The 19,882-nt window shown below is 33.7% G+C and overlaps 1 protein-coding gene and 1 long non-coding RNA gene across 3 annotated transcripts; one reads left to right on the top strand and one right to left on the bottom strand.

Moving 5' to 3' along the window:
- The first annotated feature begins 6,200 nt into the window (after window positions 1-6,200).
- LOC125215783 (WPP domain-interacting tail-anchored protein 2-like) lies at window positions 6,201-9,992 on the top strand. Of its 2 annotated transcripts, none has more exons than XM_048117326.1 (5): window positions 6,201-6,408; window positions 7,176-7,719; window positions 7,792-8,924; window positions 9,034-9,231; window positions 9,502-9,992. In XM_048117326.1, exons 2-5 carry the CDS (start codon window positions 7,182-7,184, stop codon window positions 9,703-9,705), a joined length of 2,073 nt encoding a protein of 690 aa, XP_047973283.1. In that variant the 5' UTR covers window positions 6,201-6,408; window positions 7,176-7,181; the 3' UTR covers window positions 9,706-9,992. The 2 variants fall into 2 exon arrangements, with proteins under 2 accessions (XP_047973283.1, XP_047973284.1); XM_048117327.1 differs by lacking the exon at window positions 6,201-6,408 and adding an exon at window positions 6,452-6,537.
- A 713-nt stretch (window positions 9,993-10,705) lies between these two features.
- On the bottom strand, window positions 10,706-13,062 carry LOC125215742. The gene is made up of 3 exons (XR_007175299.1): window positions 12,763-13,062; window positions 12,029-12,152; window positions 10,706-10,977 (listed from the first exon to the last, which is right to left on the bottom strand). It is a non-coding gene; the product is annotated as an uncharacterized LOC125215742 (long non-coding RNA).
- Between the last annotated feature and the right edge of the window lie 6,820 nt (window positions 13,063-19,882).

Genomic DNA, 19,882 nt, shown 5'->3' with positions numbered 1-19,882 from the left:
TAATTACCAAGGGTATCCACCGACGGGCTCATTGCCCAGTGACTATTTCCCGTGCTAATTTGTAGGCACCTCAATGGGTGGGATGGCCCAAGGATTTAAAACTGCTCAATACCCAAAGGCAGAGATCTATCCCCTGACCATTTGGTTAAGGATGAACGAATCTCATGCCGTTCAACCACACCCTTTGTTTAGATTTTTTAGTTCTATTTTCTTTTGCTTAGATACTTAAATGAATATTCTTACTCGATTGTCAATCCAAGTATTACTAATATATTCCTTTACTCTAATTTAAATTTATTGTGAAAGTTATACAACTTACTTTAATTAATAATACTTCTGAGAATAATTAAGTTTGTCAAATAATAAATCTCTATGCCAGAAGTTAGAACGGTAAATTTAAAAAAAAATTACTTTTTTTTATTTTATCAATTTTGGAATTCAGAATATACAGTCTTATTCATTTAAAATTTAAGAAGTATTTTATTATATATTATAAAATAAAAATGGTATTTGCATACTTGTATTTCTTTATTATTAAGTGTTGTAAAATGACCGATTAATAATTAAATATTGTAACTAGAATTATGAGATCATTAACTAAACTGCCCTTCAAGATCTGAAGCGTTTCGTTCCTAAAAATGGCCAAAAAATCTCATTCGTGATGATGTTATATGCTAGGGGTGTATGACATATTTTTTATCTATTATCTGTTTAGTTTCTTTTTGTATAATCTAATTTTTTTATTTTTTTATTTTTATTTTTATTTTTTAATTTATTTTATCTATTCTTTAAGATAGATTACAAATCTTTGGGATATGTTTTTTTTTTTATAATTTCAACTAGTTTCATAATCATATCATATCCAATTGCAATACTAATTAAAATAGAAAAGTTCTATAAACTAAAATAAAAATATTGCCCTATTTCTAGAATTGAACTATATATTTAGTCGTAAACTTTAATCATGACAAAGTATAAATACATTAATATCCGACAATTATCTGTGTTCACCTAGTTATTAAAACGCTTCGTCATATTGTCGATTATGTGAACAATAGAAAAATTTGTGTGGACAATCGGCAAAATTTATATTCATACGATGTTGTTTCCCTCCCCAACTACGAAAATACTAAATCTAATTTAAATCCTAATTAAATGTCATCGCTACGGTGAAACTAGACAATCACCGCCCAGAAAATCAGACCTATGTGAAAGGAGGAGGTTTCTCTCACAGTTTTAAAATAAGTTATAAAATTTTTTCATATTTTTTTTTTTAACTAAAGTCATCTTAATAAGTTTGAGTTCATGATTTTTCTATTTCATCATCTTCAAAATTTTAATTTTAAACCCTAGTTACTATTTGTAGATGGAAGAAGATCCGGTTTACGACCATTCCACCCCAAGGGGGTCAGGGCCGGGTTGGGCGGTCCGTCGATAATTCACCCGGTGATGATTCGATTTGATGATTTTAAATTTTAAATCGACGATGATAATGAGGAGGTGAGGGTGGTGACCACGAAAATGAGGAAATCCCCCCCCTTCACAAGACCCGCGGAGAAAAAACTAAATAAAAATGAATATTTGTGAAACATTTAAAAAGGCCCCAATAGTTTCTTCCGCAATAAAGTGCGGTTTTTTATGGCATTTGTAACTCGCCCAAAAAAATACAAATTAAAACCCGGGGTTTTCCCTCTCCGTCACATCAGACGTTTCACCCCGAACTATATGGGCTACCGCAAAAACCAACCCTTTCCCAAAAGGGGAGTGCCCATGGCTCCTCCTTCGTCTAAAACGTCCCCGTCCTCCGCTTTTTTTAAGATATGATCATAAGCATACTACGCGTTATGGCTAAATTTTGCCATGCATCATTTTCCCTTTTGGTATTTATGATAATCAAATTATGAAGATTCGATAAAAGAGGTTAAAATTTGAACTCAAAAAGACTACCTAGAACTAGTATTCAACTATCTACCAAAAATCAATATCAAAATGAAAAAAGATTTATCCGATATTTGAGAAACTTGGGAACAAAGTGAATATTTGCTCGATTTTGGGAACGCTTTCCAAAAGCATGCATACAGGGGAATTTTCACTTTATGGACAAAGTTGGTTTTGAACAAACTTTTAAATTTGTTTTAGAGATTTTCCACACCACCAAAATCAATTGCTTTTTAATTATTCAAGTTTTGAATAATTCAATTATCAAAGGTGTTTTCTATTGTTTTTGATAATGCAATCTTGCAAGTATTAGCATTTGTTTGATGCGTCTCCCCGATTATGATGGTAAGTATTTTCATCAAAGATGTGATTCTATTTTGAACTTATGTGTACAAGATGCGTTTTTCTTCATGGCAAAAGCATGTTGACCGATTAGAAATGGGGTTAACGATCATTTCAAGTTGGGAAGGTTGGAAAAAATATTCCGTAAAGGGGAAAATCGGGTTACAACCTTTTTAATGGATGTGTCTACAGTGGGAAATCTCTATATTGCCCAATTTTCTTTGGAGCATGAGATGCTTTGTGCGATTTTTTTTAACTAATCCCTTTGGGGAAAAGTTCTTTCCCTTGTTGGGACAAAAAGAGTTTATGTCAATTGTTTAAAGCCAAAAGGCTACCGTTGTTATCGGGTGTTTACTATTGCACATTTTTTGTGTGTTAGAGCTTATGAAAAAAACTTGGGTTTTAAAAAATGCATGAAAAATCAGTCTGTGATTAATGTGTGTTTTATTTTTTATGATTGAAAAATGGTTAAGTATTTTTTGGGAAAATTTCCCAACGTGTTTTTAATTAAGGCTTTTATCCAAAAAGGAAATTTTGGGGCCCTAAGATCTTAGATTTCTATTATCAAAATTTGCGTTCTATTGATCTTAGTCCCCAAAACCCCTTTTTATGATAATGAAACCTCGGGGTTTTTAACAACCCATTCTTTTATAGATCACTTGTTCAAGCTCAATTTGAAAATAGTTTTCATTCTCTTTCCGACTATGAAGAAAAAATATAACCGTACCCACCCAAAATTATCCCCCCAAAAAACTGCTCCTCAAAGCAATAGGGTTTTTGGTTTTTCTTATATGACCCCTGCTCAAAACCTTGCCGACTTATCGGCTGGCACAAACTCAAGTTCAAAGGGCCCCTCAATGGGATCGGTAAGGGGATTTTTTTGGGAAACACGCCACCATACTAGATAAATTTAAACATAGTTAATCCTTATATTAAAACTATATTCCATTGTGGTAATAACTTTATAATACTATTTCCGATTTTATTAATTAACACAGTTTTTTACGTATAGAGTCTATGGAGTATGAATCATTATTTATAAATATTTATCAACATTGTTTAATAAAACTTAGAAGAATTGATTACTTTAAATAAAACATAATACTCTAATTAACATTGATTAGTGAACCGGTAGTCTTCAAAATTGATTACTTAGAGTCTTCAAAATTGATTGGTTGGCGGTGGGTGATGGCTGCACTATTCAAAATTGATTGCACAAAACACCATTTCTTTTATTTTTATTTATTTATTTATTTATTTATTTAAATGTTGATTTTAAATTCAAATTGGATCCCTTTCCCCCTTTTTTTCATCTATAAATACTCCCTTCTATCCTCACTTACACTCACCCCTCTATCCTCATTTACACTCACCCCATTCTTGTGTAAATTGTAAATTTGATATCATTTTCATCTCACTCGTCTTAATTAAAATTAAACTATCCATTTCTTTGTTCTAATTTATTTTATAACAAGGAAAAAAACCGTGAAACCGAACCTAAACTGCTACGAACCGTCCGAAACTGGCGGTTCGGAACCGAAACAGAAACTGAAACCGTCGGTTTTTGAATCGAAACAAAAAACCATGAAACAGTCTCACGGTTCGGTTCCGGTTCCATTTTTTCCAAAACCGGAATCGACGGTTTCAAACCGAAACCGCCGGTTCATGAACCGTGGGGCAGGTCTACTTGGGGTTGGGGTTTCAATCTTTTGAATATTTTTGCGATAATTTGCAAAATAATCGAAATTGATTAATACCATGCACCACACTTATATCTAGGGGTGTCGAAACGGGTACCCGCGGGTACCCGCACCCGATTTCAGCCGAAATTGTTGTCCCGATACCCGTCCCGCACTATGTCGGGTATTACCCGATACCCGACTCGGGTATCCCGCACCCGACACAACGGGTACCCGACCCGACCCGATTTTTATAAATTTTTTTTGTTGTTTTATTTATTTTTTGTTAGTATTTTGGTGCATCCTAAAAGCACATAAAAGTATCCATAATCATTAGTGATTAGATTATATGTATATGCTACTGTATTTGTGTAGCTACTGTATACATATCACATATCACATATCACATATCCTACTGTATTTGTGTAGCTATTGTATCAATATCACATATGCTACTATATGCTATATAAGATTGGTGTTTGTATGCTCTTTAATAGAGGAAAAAAAGACAACAAAAATTATATGTAGAAATCTGAGTGTGACCTGGATAATTTAAAAATTATATTAATATTAATGATTACAACATACTTAACTAAAATCGGGTAATTTTCGGGATTATCGGGTATCCCGAGCGGGTATCGGGTATACCGATACCCGCAAAACCAAAAATATGATTACCCAATCCCGACCCGTTTCCCGTTTCCGTCGGGTAGCGAGTACCCGATACCCGACGAGTATCGGGTCGGGTGTGCGGGTACCCAATACCCGCTACCCGTTTCGACACCCCTGCTTGTATCTTTCCCGAGAAAGCTTATGCAAATATGGAATTAGTAGAGTAACATTACAGTTAAGGGAAGCTATTACTGTAAATTTTAGCCGTTGGGGGCATGACGTTGCCCCCACCTTTTTTGGTAATAGTAGTGTTGTGTTAATAATTGGCTGGCCACTAATCCCTATATGGCTATATCCCATTAATATGGCACAATCCTCATAAAGAATTCGGTATTCAATTTTAGCAGCTAATTTACTCATTAATTATCTCCATACATTCACCCCTAACACGACGCTATTAATTAGAAATAATTAATACTTTATCACACGCAAATTAGTAACTCGTGCTTCCTACCTATATCAACATCAATTACTATCATAGTAGAGTACATATAATACTAGTACTCATTTAAATTAACAATATAGTACATCTCTGACTATTTCGAAATAATACTTCTAGTTCTGCTCTAATTGAAGCATCTTTTTTACTACAAAAATTTTAAAATATATTTATTATATTATATGAAAAGATAATAAAATAAGATAAATAACATAAAAGAGATAATAAAATGACACAATTATAATAGAACGCATGAAGTATTATTTTTTCGTCTCTTGTCAAAACATTTTTTCAAATTTTATGGTATGAAAACTAAGTTTTGAGCATTAGTCCCTAAAATCAAAAACTTAGACTGATATCTAATATTGCCTAAAACTTAAAATTTAGTCACAAAAATCATGAACTCATGTAGTACAAATTTGATACTCCGTATTAAATAATCTACTTTTGATCTAATTAAAATTGAAAGATTGTAATGACAACTTAGAACAAATTGATCGATCACATTATCATAATTTCTTCACGTGTGCAATGACAATCATTATATAGTACTCTTTCTATTTCACATTAATGGAGTCATTTGCCATTTTAGTATATATTTCATATTAACAGAGTCATTTCTTTTTTTAGTAAAAGTCAATACATTTTTTTTTACTTACTCTACTCTATCTTACTTTATTCTCTCCACCTTTTTCATTTCTTACTTTATTATTCATTTACTTAACTCACCTAACACAATTTTTTAAAGAACACTTCCACTATCATAAAACAAAAACAAAAGGAGCGCTTACTAGTATATGTTTACTATAGCTTTAATTTGATCAAAACACAAAATATGTGTTTACTAGATAGTTAAAACAACATACGTCATCCTTTATTTTAATCGTTAAGATTGTGTTTTAAGATTTTAAAGATTAGTGACAATTTCTTTTATATTGGCTAATTATTATATATATATAGAATTGGAGTAATGAAGAATAAATTTTAGCCTAAATATTTTATGTTATCAATTGTGAAAAATAGCCATGCAATATAAATAAATGTGGTGTTGTTTTTAAATTGTTGTGAATCCTCCCGCGGTAATAAAACTCCAAAGTTAACAACAGCTGTAAGAATATATTTTGGCAGCTGCTAATATCGAAGCAACTGTGCTCCACCAACAATTGCTCAAGTCAGGTCCACGGCGCATGTTAGCAGATCCACGAGTCTCCGGAGATGCCCGTGCGCTCAAGTCTCTATACCAATTACCAACGGTTGTCGATAAATTTCGACAATCATTAAATTAAATGCGAAAGGAGGAATTCTAGGAGACCCACTCACTCATTGATTTCGGCAAAGGTATCATCATCTACTTTAATTTTCTTTATTTTAGGCACAAATTCAGTAATTCACTTGAAATAATTAAAAAAACAAATGGACGGAAACTGAAGATTTCTTCTCTACTCTTCTCTTCTCTTCTGATGAGAGGTGTTGACTTTGAGCTTGTATTTGCTAAGTTTTACAACTGAATTAACTTCTCTTCGATTTTTATTTTTTTTTTCTAATTTTAGTAATTGTAAGGGATTTTGGTGTTTATGAATTATGATGCTCTGCATATTTTGTTGAAATTATACTAGTTTTAGTATGTTTGTGCTCTCTCTCTCTCTGTGTGTGTGTTTTTGGGGTTGGTTATTACTGCTATTTATTTAATTATTTTGGTTATCGCAATTTTCAATACCTAGGGTTTGGAAATCTGTTCGAAATAAATGAAAAATGAGACATAGATTTTGGTATATGTTTCTGCATTTGGGAGCTAAGATTCATGACAAACATAGGTTGCTTCTTTGGCGATAGCTTTTCAAATGGCATAGTTTTAGTTATATGTGAAATGATACTAATTTCGTTTTATCAGTTGAAGACTTTGTAGTTTCAATTGTTCGGTTAATTTAAATTTTGGAAGTTAATTTTGTACTATATTTAAGTCAAATGTCAAATATTAGATGTGGTAATTGATAGCCCTATTTCTGTTTGATGAACTGAAAAAACAGAGGTACAATGTGTATGTTTCTTCACCAGATGCTTAAATTACATGAATATTGGTAACATTTCTTGCATAATCGTTGCAGCCTCGAATGAGCTATAGAATGGTTACGAATGGCATGGCGGATTTAACATCTGATATCGCTGATCCAGTCGTGCAAAAGTTCTTGCACAAAGGCCTCCCGAACACGCCTGAGGATGACGGGGCGTTTCAGAATGCCATGATGGTGTCGTCTGAAGTGGATACGAGCTTAGCATACTCTTCGGAGAAGTTAGCAAACTTGGAGAATCTTCTACTGCGTCTCTTAGCTGCGGAAGTTGATATCGGTGATGTCAATTTCCGGGATGATAACATCTCTGCTGAATTCGTTGAAAAGGCTTTCACATTTGATCTGCTTTATGCCATACTGAATTTTGAACTGAGAGGGCTTGACCATGTAATGGCTGGTCTTCAAGATCTCACCGTTGACGCCCTTAATAAGATGTCTTCTAGCGAACATTCAGCGGAAGTGGCAGGAAAATTGCACGGTTCTGAGAATGTACTAAAACGATTCCAAGATCGTGTTCTGCGGATCAAGATTCAATTAGCTAAGTTGCAGTTGACATCGTTCGTTTTCAACAAAAGCGAATGTAAGTCTCACCAAATGTGACTTGTTTATGATGTGTTTTTTCGGTTTTGAGTAATGAATTGTTGTTTAACAGATAAGCATGACTGGGATTTGGGTGTCAAGGAAGAACTTCATCTTGCAACGGCCGAATGGAAACCTCAAATGCGGATTGTTGAACAGAGACGTGTTCTCAGAATGCTGGAAATCTCTCTTGCGAGAGAGGTGGAGCTCGAAAAGAAGCTGATGGAGGTCAGACAAAACGAAGAAGATTTCAAATCGAAGATATGCTTAAGAGAGCAAGTTGCTGTCGCGATGGAGGAGGCAGCGGAGGCCGCTTGGGGCAGCTTCTTGGAGGCAGATAACAGAGCTGAAGTGCTGATGGGAATTTCAAAAGAAATGATGTTGAAACTTCAATTTTTTGATCCAAATGTTTCCAGCACGAACAAAAGGGAAGAAGAACTGAAACTGAAGCTGCAAGACTGCGTTAAGCAATTGAACGAAAAGGGGGCTTTGATTCAAAAGCTAAATTCTAGCAACGCACGACATGCAGCTGATAATGCCGAAGTGACAGCTCTTAGAGAAAGAGTTCAAACGCTCGAGGGAAAGCTGAGGCAAACTGAATCCCGACTTGCAGAAGCTAACCTTTCGAGCGAAAGGATTCAGCAGGAACTCAAAATAAGGGACGATGAAATCGAGTCTGTAAAGGAAACCATGTATGCTGCAGAAACTAGGGCTGAAAGTGCAGAGGAAAAAGTTTCGCAATTAACGGACTCAAATCTGGAGTTGACAGAAGAGGTCGACTTTCTCAAAGGTAGCAATGGTAGCAACACGAAGAAGATTAGCTTACTCGAGAAGCAGTTAAGGGATTTAGATATCCAACTGCAGCATGCTAGGGCATCCTCAGAAGCAAGCCAAGAACAGCAGAACATGTTATATACTGCTATCTGGGATATGGAAACATTAATCGATGAGCTGAAACAAAAGGTCACAGAAGCTGAAAGTAAGACTATGATTTCTGAGGAGCAGCGTGTCATTTTGTCTGAAGTGAATTCGGACCTGAACAAAGAACTAGACTTTCGACGATCTAAATTGGGATTCATGGAGGCATCTTTGGACAAAGCTGCTCTTCAGAAAAGATCGATTGCTAAAGACATCAACATCAAAAGTAGTGTAATCATGGATATGGTTATGCAGTTAGCAGTAGAGAGGGAACGTATACACAAACAGGTCTAGTGTTTCTTTGCTTGTTATTGTTCCTCCTTAACTTGTCTTTCTGTATCTGATAGTGAATATGAATAAACGAAACACTGAATCTGAATCGCGTAATCTAATGCAGTTAGCCTCCTTGATGAAGGAAAACAAATTGTTGAGAGGAACACTACGGAATCAAGCAAAGATCGCACCTCTTATCCTGCAAGACGAAAAAAGTTATGATGATCGAGAATCACTGTCTTCGGGGCTTGATTCGGGTAATGTAGAATATGCAGAGAATTCTCCAGATAAGGCCACAGAGACTACATTAGAAAATTTTGAGGCAAGTTCTCTTTTTTTGCAGTTGAAATCAAAACTAATCCTCATTAATTTATACTCCCTCCGACCTTAAAAGTTTGAACATTTAGTTCGGCACGAGTTATAATGCATAATTGGTAAAGTAAGAGAGAGAGAGAGAATGAAAAGTAACTAAAGTATCGTTGGTAAAGAATGGGTCTCACAGTGATGGATTAAAAAGGAAATAGTTTATGCTTTTGTTTCGTTAAGGTGTTCCCATTTTGTTACTAGTGATTATAATGTGCCTTAAATCCAGGTGGAAAAGGCGAACACGAGTTCTTCTTCCCTTGATGAGAGTGGGGCGGGGTTGTCCAGTTTGGCTGACAAAAGCACAAGTTCAGTTCTCGACGTGGAGGCTGAGAGCTTGGTTTCGGAACATAGATCTCGAAAAGTGTATCTAGTCATGACAACTCTTGTTGTGTTGGTACCCATTTTGGCAGCGCTTTTGTTCCATGAATGATTTGTTGCCTTCGGACCCATTGATTGTTGATTCTTCGAGCTGTGAGATGATGCGCTCGGATGCTCGGGACTTACTGTGATACTGCTAAACTTGGATCCCATCAGATGTAGGCATGATTGTATTATGAATATGGAAAGTGAGTGTGAATATGCAAACTAATTCTAGCCTCAATCAACTGCAATTCTTTCATTGTATTTTTTTTAGGTAGGTTCAGACAGAGATCCTTTTATTTCTTATCATAGCAAATGTACTGTATTTCTTTGTGCAACATGTGTGGGTTTGATGCATGAATTTTTGGTTCAAAGTCATTTTTACTAATGAAGTGGGAGGTTTTATGTTAGTTATGAAGTGAGAAAAGCTCAATATCTACTTTGCAAAAAGCACATTTAGCAACGATAGAAGTAGTTCAGAATGACCAAGGACATTGGATTTAAATAAAAAATTATACCATGGTATTTGAAAAAGTCAACATTACTCCCTTCGTCCCCAAAGAATATGCATTTTGGGTTTGACACGAGTTTTAATGTAAAATTGGTAAAATAAGAAAGATGTAAAGAGAAAAAAAATAATTAAAGCACTACAATAAATGCGGCCATTTGCTAGCACTCTCGTGCTAGCAAAAAGCTTTCAAACGTGCTCACAACAGTTCAATTTGCTAGCACACTTCGAGCACTTGTGTGCTAGCTATAACGCTCGTCGCAAAGTTGCGTGGGATTTTGCGAGCACAAGAAGGCGAAGTCAGGACCTTGCTATGTTGTGCTCGCAAATTTGCGAGTACCTCCATTGTGCTAGAAAGTTTGCGAGTACCTCCATTGTGCTAAAAGTTTTGCGTGTACCTCCATTGTGCTAGAAATTTTGCCTTGCTTGGAGTTTCACCTCTTTTGCTAGCACTTTTGTGCTCGCAAATCAGTATTTTATTATAATTTTTAATATTATTATTTTTACAAATTATTATGTGGATAATACATTAAATAAAATTGTAATGCAATAAAATAAAAAATAATAAAAACTCAAAAATTACATAAAAGTAATAATATTGTTTTACACTTTTTCTCATTTCGTTAACTTGTTCACCAAGGTTCATAATCTTTTCTAACAACCTCTCACTTTTTCTCAAAATATGCGCTCAACTCCGCATTTTGCCTCACTAACTCAGCGCGAGATGCTGCATTTTGCCTCTCCAACTCGATGGGCGAAGCCTCATTTTGCTTCTCCAAGTCCTCGCACACCTTGATAGTGACTTGCTCTTGCATTGCTTGTACCTCTCCCACCCTACAAGAACACCATTCTTCACCATAAGACATACTATCACCTTTATGTTAGGAATGCGTATTCATGTTGGGAGCCATCCTGTCTATATAAGCCAGAAACTTACTGAAGTAACATCTATGCATTTGATCAAACAGGCATCACAATAAGTTTCTAAATAGAGGGACTCAAACTGAACAAACAATTACAAGGTCGAGAAATAAATATGCTTTTCTAGTCCACATTGAAAATATCCTTTGATCTATATATAAACAAACACAATCTCATAAAACTAAGTATCATATCAGGGATGCAAGTTAACAGTTGGAGTGTGTTTAGTTATTCCTATCAACTTCTTCAGACAGTAGCTATGAAAGAGAGTCATCTTCTAACTTCAATTTAAGCAAAATCAGGCAGAGTTAAACCTCAAAATCAGTACCCCTCTTTTGGCAATACATTTAAGTTCTGACTTTTCTTAACTTCAACATATTCCAAACACCAACAATCGTACAAGTCTAATTATTCTAGCTGAATACTTCCAAAGGCAAATACTTGTTCTCAAATCATTTGATATATGCAATACAAGCAATGTAACCAAGAGGAGCAAGTTTAAGGCAGCTGATTAAACAAGATGCCACGAGGAGATAACCATAAACAACATTAGTCTAAGAGTAAAAATAGCTAAACAAAAATATCAAAATTTCTGTTACTTATTATTCTTCTTGTTACAACACTTGTTGCCCCACTTCCCCTTCCTAACTATGAAATACACCGGTTGGCATCAAGTACTGCAAACATGTAGATGAAGTTTGAATTTCTCATGCTACAGCCAGTTGAGTGATGATGGAATATATGATTACTTATGATAGCTAGTGAAAAAGACCATGGAAAAAGAGGATACGACTCAAAACACTACTCATTGGAAATGAATTTGATAAACCGAGACAGAATATCCCACGCAGGCAAAATATGTAATAGCATTATTTAGTTTCAGTTGGGATTCGCAAAGCAGGAAAGAGGCATTGAGAAACTGATAAAAATGATTGCACAAATACACACCAAAATTCTCACCAACCTATCAAATGCTTCAATCTTTATCAACTAAATTATTCTGTCGTAGACTATGCAAATAGAATCTTGACCAAAGCTCCAGCTTATGCAAGACCAGGGGTCAGTTCTTCTATGCTTCTCAAATAATTCTACAAGATTGCAAATAAGTTCAAAACTATAAACACATAACAAAAAAATTTATCAATACATCTTAAACATTGCAATAAATTCAAAGTAAAAAACTCAAAGCATAAGAGAGGTTTGTTAGTAGGAGTACCTTTTTATGTATAAGAGAGGTTATTATGTCTCTGTTGACATGTTTGTCATGAACAACACAAGACTTCAAACATAAAATGTCATATATATAAGAACAAAAAAGAACATAGAAGTCAAGATCCTCTTTCACAATATATGATCAAATAAGAGCCTAATGTCTATCACTCTCATTGCCAACTTGAATTTTAAGGTGTAGCTGGTCAACACACAAAGCAGCAACACAATAGTAGAGGTGTGCAGAAATATAATTACAAAGCAAAAGTGACTCAATAACACCTGATTTAGCTCTCCACGAAATTGAAACAGTAAAATTGACACCATTGTCCCTAACTATCCAAATCAGTCCGATTATTAAAACAATAGCATGCATTGGTAGATGAGCTAAAATATAGCATACATTGCTCAATTCTGATGCAATCGAACAGATAGAATTTCAAAAAAAAGAAGAGGAAGACATAGCTGTTGAATTTTTTGCGATCTTACTTTCTAGCGATCTTCACTGAAACTGTTGTTCCTGAATTTTAGAGAGAGCGACTGGCTGGTGGTTGGCGGCGGAGAGAATTGATCGGTGGCTGGAGGCTGGCGGCGAAGAGGGGTATTGAATGAGAATTGGGAGGAATCAAGGGAATTAGGAGAAATGATTAAGTTAGACAAATTAATGCAGCGAAAATGTGAAGAACGATAATTTGGGAATGGATAAAGATTAGGACGAAGAAAGAACTAAAGATTTTGCTAGCACCTCTACTTGTGCTCGCACATTTACTGTCTGTCCACCATAGACTAAGAAGTATTCTTTAGTCCGTCTAAAGTACTTAAGAATAGTATTAACAGTTTTCCAGTGTTCCTCACCGGGATTTTGACCATACCCTACTGTTTCCCATCTAAAATGAATTCTGATGCCAGTTGAAGTGGTCAAAAAGGACTTGTAACAAAGAAATTATGGACTCCCGCCGGTCGCCCCCGCCTACAACCTGACCGCATGCACCCAACCGCCTAGCACCACCAGCCCATCCAGGCATGGGGGCGCCAACAAGCACCCGCTGCCCCGTGCCTCAGCCCACCTGTCGCCCCGCGCCTTAGCCCAGCTTCCCGCACCAAACCTCCAAGAGCGGGGCGCCGAGGAGAAACAAGACTGTGCGCGCCAATCGCCGTCCCCCGCGCCCAGACCCGACTGCCAGCACCAAGCTGCCGAGCACGGCCTGCCGAAGAGGCACGGGTGCACCGGGCGCCAATCGGCACACGTCGCCCCCCGCCCAACACGGCCGCCTGCATAGTGGGCAACATATAACCAGTATAGGGCGAAATCCATATAGTCCTCATAGGACAAACATCATGTTTCCATATAGCCCATTTAATGGGCAACATATAGCCCGTACAGGGCGAGATCCATATAGTCCTTGTAGGACGAACATATTTCCATATAAACCATGTACCTAGGAACGGCTAAACCTGAGCTCTGATACCAAACTTGTAACGACACCTACCCGGCTCTCGGCCACCATGTGCGGGCATGGCTCGGCACCATAGGCAAGCATGGCTCGGCCACCATATATGTGTCGGCCCCCATGTGCGAGCATGGCTGGATATGTCTCGGCCATTATCGGCTATTGTGTGCAGGTTACTCCCGCTCGCAAACGGAAGGAAATTTGACTAGTTGGTAAATTTGTTAGCATCAGTTGCTCACAATTTTTCTAGCACGTAGCAGTGCTCGAAATACCATTCAATATTTCAAAAAATGGTCATTTTTTCCATTTATGCTCGCAAATGTGCTAGAAAATATTTCGTAATTTGTGAGCACCACCTTTGGTAGCAAAGAGCACCTTTTTTGTAGTGAAGTATTATTAGTGGATAATGAGCTCCACCTCACTAGAGAGAAAAGACTTTCTAAAATTAAAAAGTGCATATTCTTTGTGGGATGAACTAAAAGATAAAGAATGCATATTCTTGTGGGTCGGAGGGAGTATGTTTTATTGTATTGAATACCCTTGATATGCCCTGTGGTCAGAATTACGGGTGGGTAGGTTCAGTATACCTTACCGAAACCATCATACCGTATGTTTTACCGAAAATTCGGTATGCAAAAAATCATAACTTTAAAACCAAAATTTTCGGCGTACCGAACTTCGATATACCTTATTTTCAGCATGACAAATTTTCATACCAATACTGTACCTCATTTTCGGTATACTGTACCAAAATTCGGTATATCTTGCTCTTCTTACGTTATACATGACTTGCAAGAATATTTGGTTTAAACAATATTATTTATATTTTATAATACAAAAAAATACTATTAAATAGTATCTTTTATATATAATTATATTTTATATTTTATATATAATTATATTTATATTTTACTGTATATCCCGAATTTCGGCATGTCACGGTATATGAAAATTCATACTGTTACCTTACCTGAAATCTTTCGGTTAGGTATCACACCGTACCGAAAATCACGGTATACCAAAAATTTAATATTTTTATTATTTTTTTCGATATGACAAGTCCGGTATTTCGATTTTTTTCCTGGCCCTAGTTAGAATGACTCAAACCAAACACAGGTCCGTGTTTATTTGTATAAATTAGAAAGTAATGCTAAAATTTATCGAATGTGATACAATAATGCGTCATGGACTTAACTTCTAAAATGTTATAGAATGTGATACAACAGTGGGTCATGGGCTACATAGTATAACTGTGATTTCTTGGAGAGGGAACAGTGCATTAGCCTTGCATTTGCACTTGGACCGAGTACCCTTACAAGACAAATACCACTCGAGTCAAGTGTTTCAACATCTATTTCTTTATTCTTTTTAGTCCGTTTCACTATTATTCTTAGCATATTCAAATCCACGGTTATCATATAAATGATCGTTAACATGGGATTTGATTATAAACACAATATCAAAACTATATAACTTTTTGTTAATGTGAGAGAATATTTTCTAGAAATGAAAGTATGACGGCTTTAGTAGGATAATTTGAAAAAATAGAGAGAGACAATCTTTTATTGAAGGAATGGAGTACCCAACTTGTAGGGCTCCTTCCAGTTTATTAGTTCTTTGTATGGTTTTGGATTGATGTCACTTTGGATTTGAATCATGTTTAAGGATGATATATTTTGAATCTATTTACGGATTAAGAGTATGCCTAAATCCACCGCCCAAAATGAGTGTTTTTTATTAAAAAAAAAACAGACAATCTTCTTTTCTTTTTATTTAAGACACCACAAAAGAATGGGACACCTCTAATAACTTAAAACTGTTGTACACTAAAAGTTGATGATGAAACCCTTGATCTTGAATTAAGCGCTATTATTCGTAAACTGCAAAATGTAGTATTAGACCATCTCCAACCATTTTACTAAACTCAAATCTATTTTAGTGAAAATCTCACATTAAATATTGATTTTGTTCCGACCAACTTTTTATACTTTTCAATCATACCTGTATGTTTTATCTAAATTACACACTAACCCCATGACACTTTGTTAATATCTTAAATTAATTAAATAATATAATATAAGATTTATTAATTAATACAACTAAATATGAAATCTAGTATTCATTAAATAATAAATTACAAAATTTATAAATTTTAAATACAATAAAAATACTATAAAAAAGTTACAACGTACTCATAAAATAACTAAAACTCAAATTAAAATTCATTTAAAAATACCACAAGTACATAAAACATACTACGATAAAATAACTAAAACTCAATGTTCGAAATTTGCATATTGTTCCAACAAATGGTCAACTAGTGCATTTTGAAGTTCAAGATCAACCAAATGACTATGTGGCTGGAACCTACTCTTCTTTGCTCAACAATATTGGAGGATCTGATTCTAATTTACCGGATTATTATTAGATTATGGTTTTATTAGTTGTTGCAATTTTAATTATCAGTCTTCTATTTTTATTTTATGTATTTGGCTTACTGCTTATGTTTCTCTATTTTAGAATTTCTATATTATGCATTGTTTTAATTACTAATGTTAACTATTTTTGTTATATGTACCGTTAGATTATAAATAATAAAATACTTTTTTCCAATATATTGAATAATATAATATTAATATGGGCCAGCCCACTATTTAATAACTAAATCAAATATTAATAAGATTAGATTAGGTTAATTCACAGTATTATCTTCTCCACGCCGCTTTATGCTCTGTAAGTTTTTTTTTCTCTGTATTTTAATTTCTCTTCCTTCTCTTCTTCTATCCTTTACTTCTTCTATTTTGATAAATATGAATTGATTTGGACTTGAATGCAATAACTCAAACTATGAAAAGTGTTTTGGTATACTTTTAGTGCAAACCTATATATAGGTATTTTTTCTTCAAAAATCAATAATGGGATTGGTTTTGCAGTACTGTTGGAGAGATTTTCCTACTGCAGTTTAGGTTTTGCAATATTGTTGGAGATGCTCTTGGTGGGTTGCTTTCAGTTCACTCATTAAATACATAATTCGATGATAAATTATGATATAATGTTCTAAATTTGAATTCCAAATAAACTAAAAGAGTAAATTGGCTTCTTTATATATTATACGGGTTGCTTTTCAGTTCACTCATTATAATTGTGGAAGTATTTGAGAAAGAAAAGGATGGGCACGAGTAGAATAATTGGATAAAGCAAAATGATGATGACTAAGAACTAAAATTGTCTAGTAAAAGGAGTAGATTACGTATTCTAATACCCAAAAAAAATCTTAATAGATTCTTATTGAAGTATATATTTGTTGAGGAGAATATAATGGCAATAATTTTGAATATAAGATTTCTCCAAGGTCAAAATGGTCCCATCAAAACGGCAAGATTTGGTCATGAGCTAAACATTTTTATTTAGTACTAGAATTAATAACTTAAAATAAAATAATTTTCCTAAAGTGGAAATTATTTGAATAAGGGAAGTACATCACTTGGCTACCTAGCTAGGTACGAACGAAGAAAATTGGTACCTGGCCTTTCGTAGATCCACTAATGTTCAACTAATTAAATTTTACATCCTCACAATATAAATTAATGTTATATAAAAATATTCTATTTATGCACTTACTTAGTATGGCTACTTGTACAAGAATGAGTTTGTTGGAGAAGACTAGTTTTCATAACTCAACTATCAAAATAAGTTATAACTCATTTGCTACCAATAGAATATGATAACGAATAAAATTAATTGAAGACCAAAAATAAATTTATTAGGACATGTCCATGTCTTTTACTTTGGTTATTAATAATGCTCCTTATTCATAATATGCTCCCTATTATTGCATGTTTCTGTCATTCATTCATCAGACACTAATGCTATTTCTTCTACTTATTTCAATATCTTTTAGATCCCATCATTAATAATTATTATTGCTCATCTAAGGTTCATTACCCAATGATGGTCCCAAAAATGTGACATGAATTATTTTTTTTGAAATAGTAATAAAATTATGAGATAGACCACATGTTATACTAGGATCCATAACCGCATCAATACTGCAATATGTATGGTGAATTTATATTAGGAAATAAAAAACGTGATCAAGCAATTATTTCAACAATAATAAAAAGTAGAAAACATATGTTTGGACCCACACCTGGGCATGTTCTCGATATAAGACAATGTTTGACTTGTATACTGTTCAACACCAATTATTCCCTTATATCTTAGTGCCCAAATAGGATATCCACAGTAATATCCTGAAAATCAGTCTCATTTTCAACTATAATATCAGTACTTTTAATTCAAACACAATACTTGCAATAAGATAATCTCATTTTTAGTTAGTACTTTATTTCACCATTTTTCATATTTTTTTAAATTTACAATTCAGAAAATAAATAACAAAAATTAAAATATCAATAAGATTTAAACAAATTATTACAAAAAAATAACATTAATTAATTAAATTTTCTAAGTCGAATAAATTTAGTGTCTATTTAATAAATTTATTAAAATAGACGTTTTAGTTACTTGATTTTAGAGATGTCAATTCAACCCGAAACTCGTGGGCCGGCCCGAATAGCCCGGTAAAATGAGTCGGTTAGGGCTATAATTTTATAACCCGAATACAGAATGGGCTAAACAGGTTGGCCCGAATGGGCTGATGGGTCAAACGGGTTGGCCCGAACAGGTTGCGGGTTGACCCGACGGGTTGCAACTTTTAATTAAAAAATATTGAGTTTTAGGAATTTTTTGTATTTTTGAATTTCACGTGGCACAATAACGTCTTTTTCAATCTATATTCTACACATATCCACTCAATCTCATACTATCAACTTTCAAGTTCCACCTCAACTCATTATTCCACTGTCTTATCATGTGTCACTATTGTCTTACTATCACCAATGCTAATCAATACAAAATTAAAAATTAACCCATCAAAATCTCAATATATTTATCATTTTAATAGTGATTCACGTAAGATATGATTTTTAATTTTTAAAAAATTAATTATGAACAATGCCAAAATAATGAGACTTACACAAGCTTTAATTGAAATTAATTGATTTAACTTTGATTTAACTTTGTTTAGACTATAGTTGATTGAGATGAAAGACTTCTTTCCAACTATTATTGAGAAAAACTATGAAAAATTTGAAGATTTTATATGATTATATCACTAAGAAGAAAAAAAAATAAAAAATTTAAAATCATTTTAATGAGGAAAATTTGATTACAAGAAATTATTTTTCAAAGTTTTTAGGCCCGAATAGCCTAATGGGTTAGCTCGAAATTTGGGGGGGTACGGTTAGGGTTGAAAATTTATGACCCGAAAAATTTCCGAATAGCCCGCATCCAAATAGCTCGGCAACCCGAGTGGGTTAGCCCGAACCCGAACGAGTTAGCCTGATTAACATCCCTGCTTGAGTTATACACTCCACTAAATATGCACTAAATATGGGTACAATGAATTTATTTAAATAAATGAATTAAAATATAATTTATTATTCATTCTCCCATTAAGAATTAATAATTATAATAATAAACTTATTTTTATATCTGTAAAATTGATTTATAATAGTAATTTATTTATAGTTATTTTAAAAATATATATTCTAAACGATATGTGATCATATTTGCTTAACTTTAGTACTTACATACAAAACGATCTATTTTTACTTAATTACAAATGGTAATAATTTTAGAGTGCAAAAAATATACTAAATTTTCGTTATTTTCATTAATATTAATGATGAAATATCTATATTTTTTAGAAAATATGAATTCATTATATAATTAAATTTTGATTATATTTAAAAATTATCGTAACTTCAATCCCCTAAGTTGAAATATTCCTAGGTAAGTCACCAATAAGATCCATCCGATAAATCAAAATAAAAATAAAATAGTAAAATAAAATGAGAATATATAAATAATTTACTACTACAATATATAAAAAAAATTGTAAAACAAATAAAAATAAGAATATGTAATATTATAAATTATTAATAAACTAAATAATGAATGATTATAAAAACAGAAACATAAAAATCAAATAAAAGAATTGAAAAAGTAACTATAATTGAATAGAACGGATAGGAGTGCAAAATTATTTGAACATTAAATGAGACTATTAACCATTAATAATAATAACTTTATTT

The sequence above is a fragment of the Salvia hispanica genome, chromosome 3 (assembly GCF_023119035.1).
Source record: "Salvia hispanica cultivar TCC Black 2014 chromosome 3, UniMelb_Shisp_WGS_1.0, whole genome shotgun sequence".
In the NCBI taxonomy this organism is placed as follows: domain Eukaryota; kingdom Viridiplantae; phylum Streptophyta; class Magnoliopsida; order Lamiales; family Lamiaceae; genus Salvia; species Salvia hispanica.
Note: the sequence above shows the minus strand (reverse complement) of the source record. Positions and strands in the feature narration are given on the sequence as shown.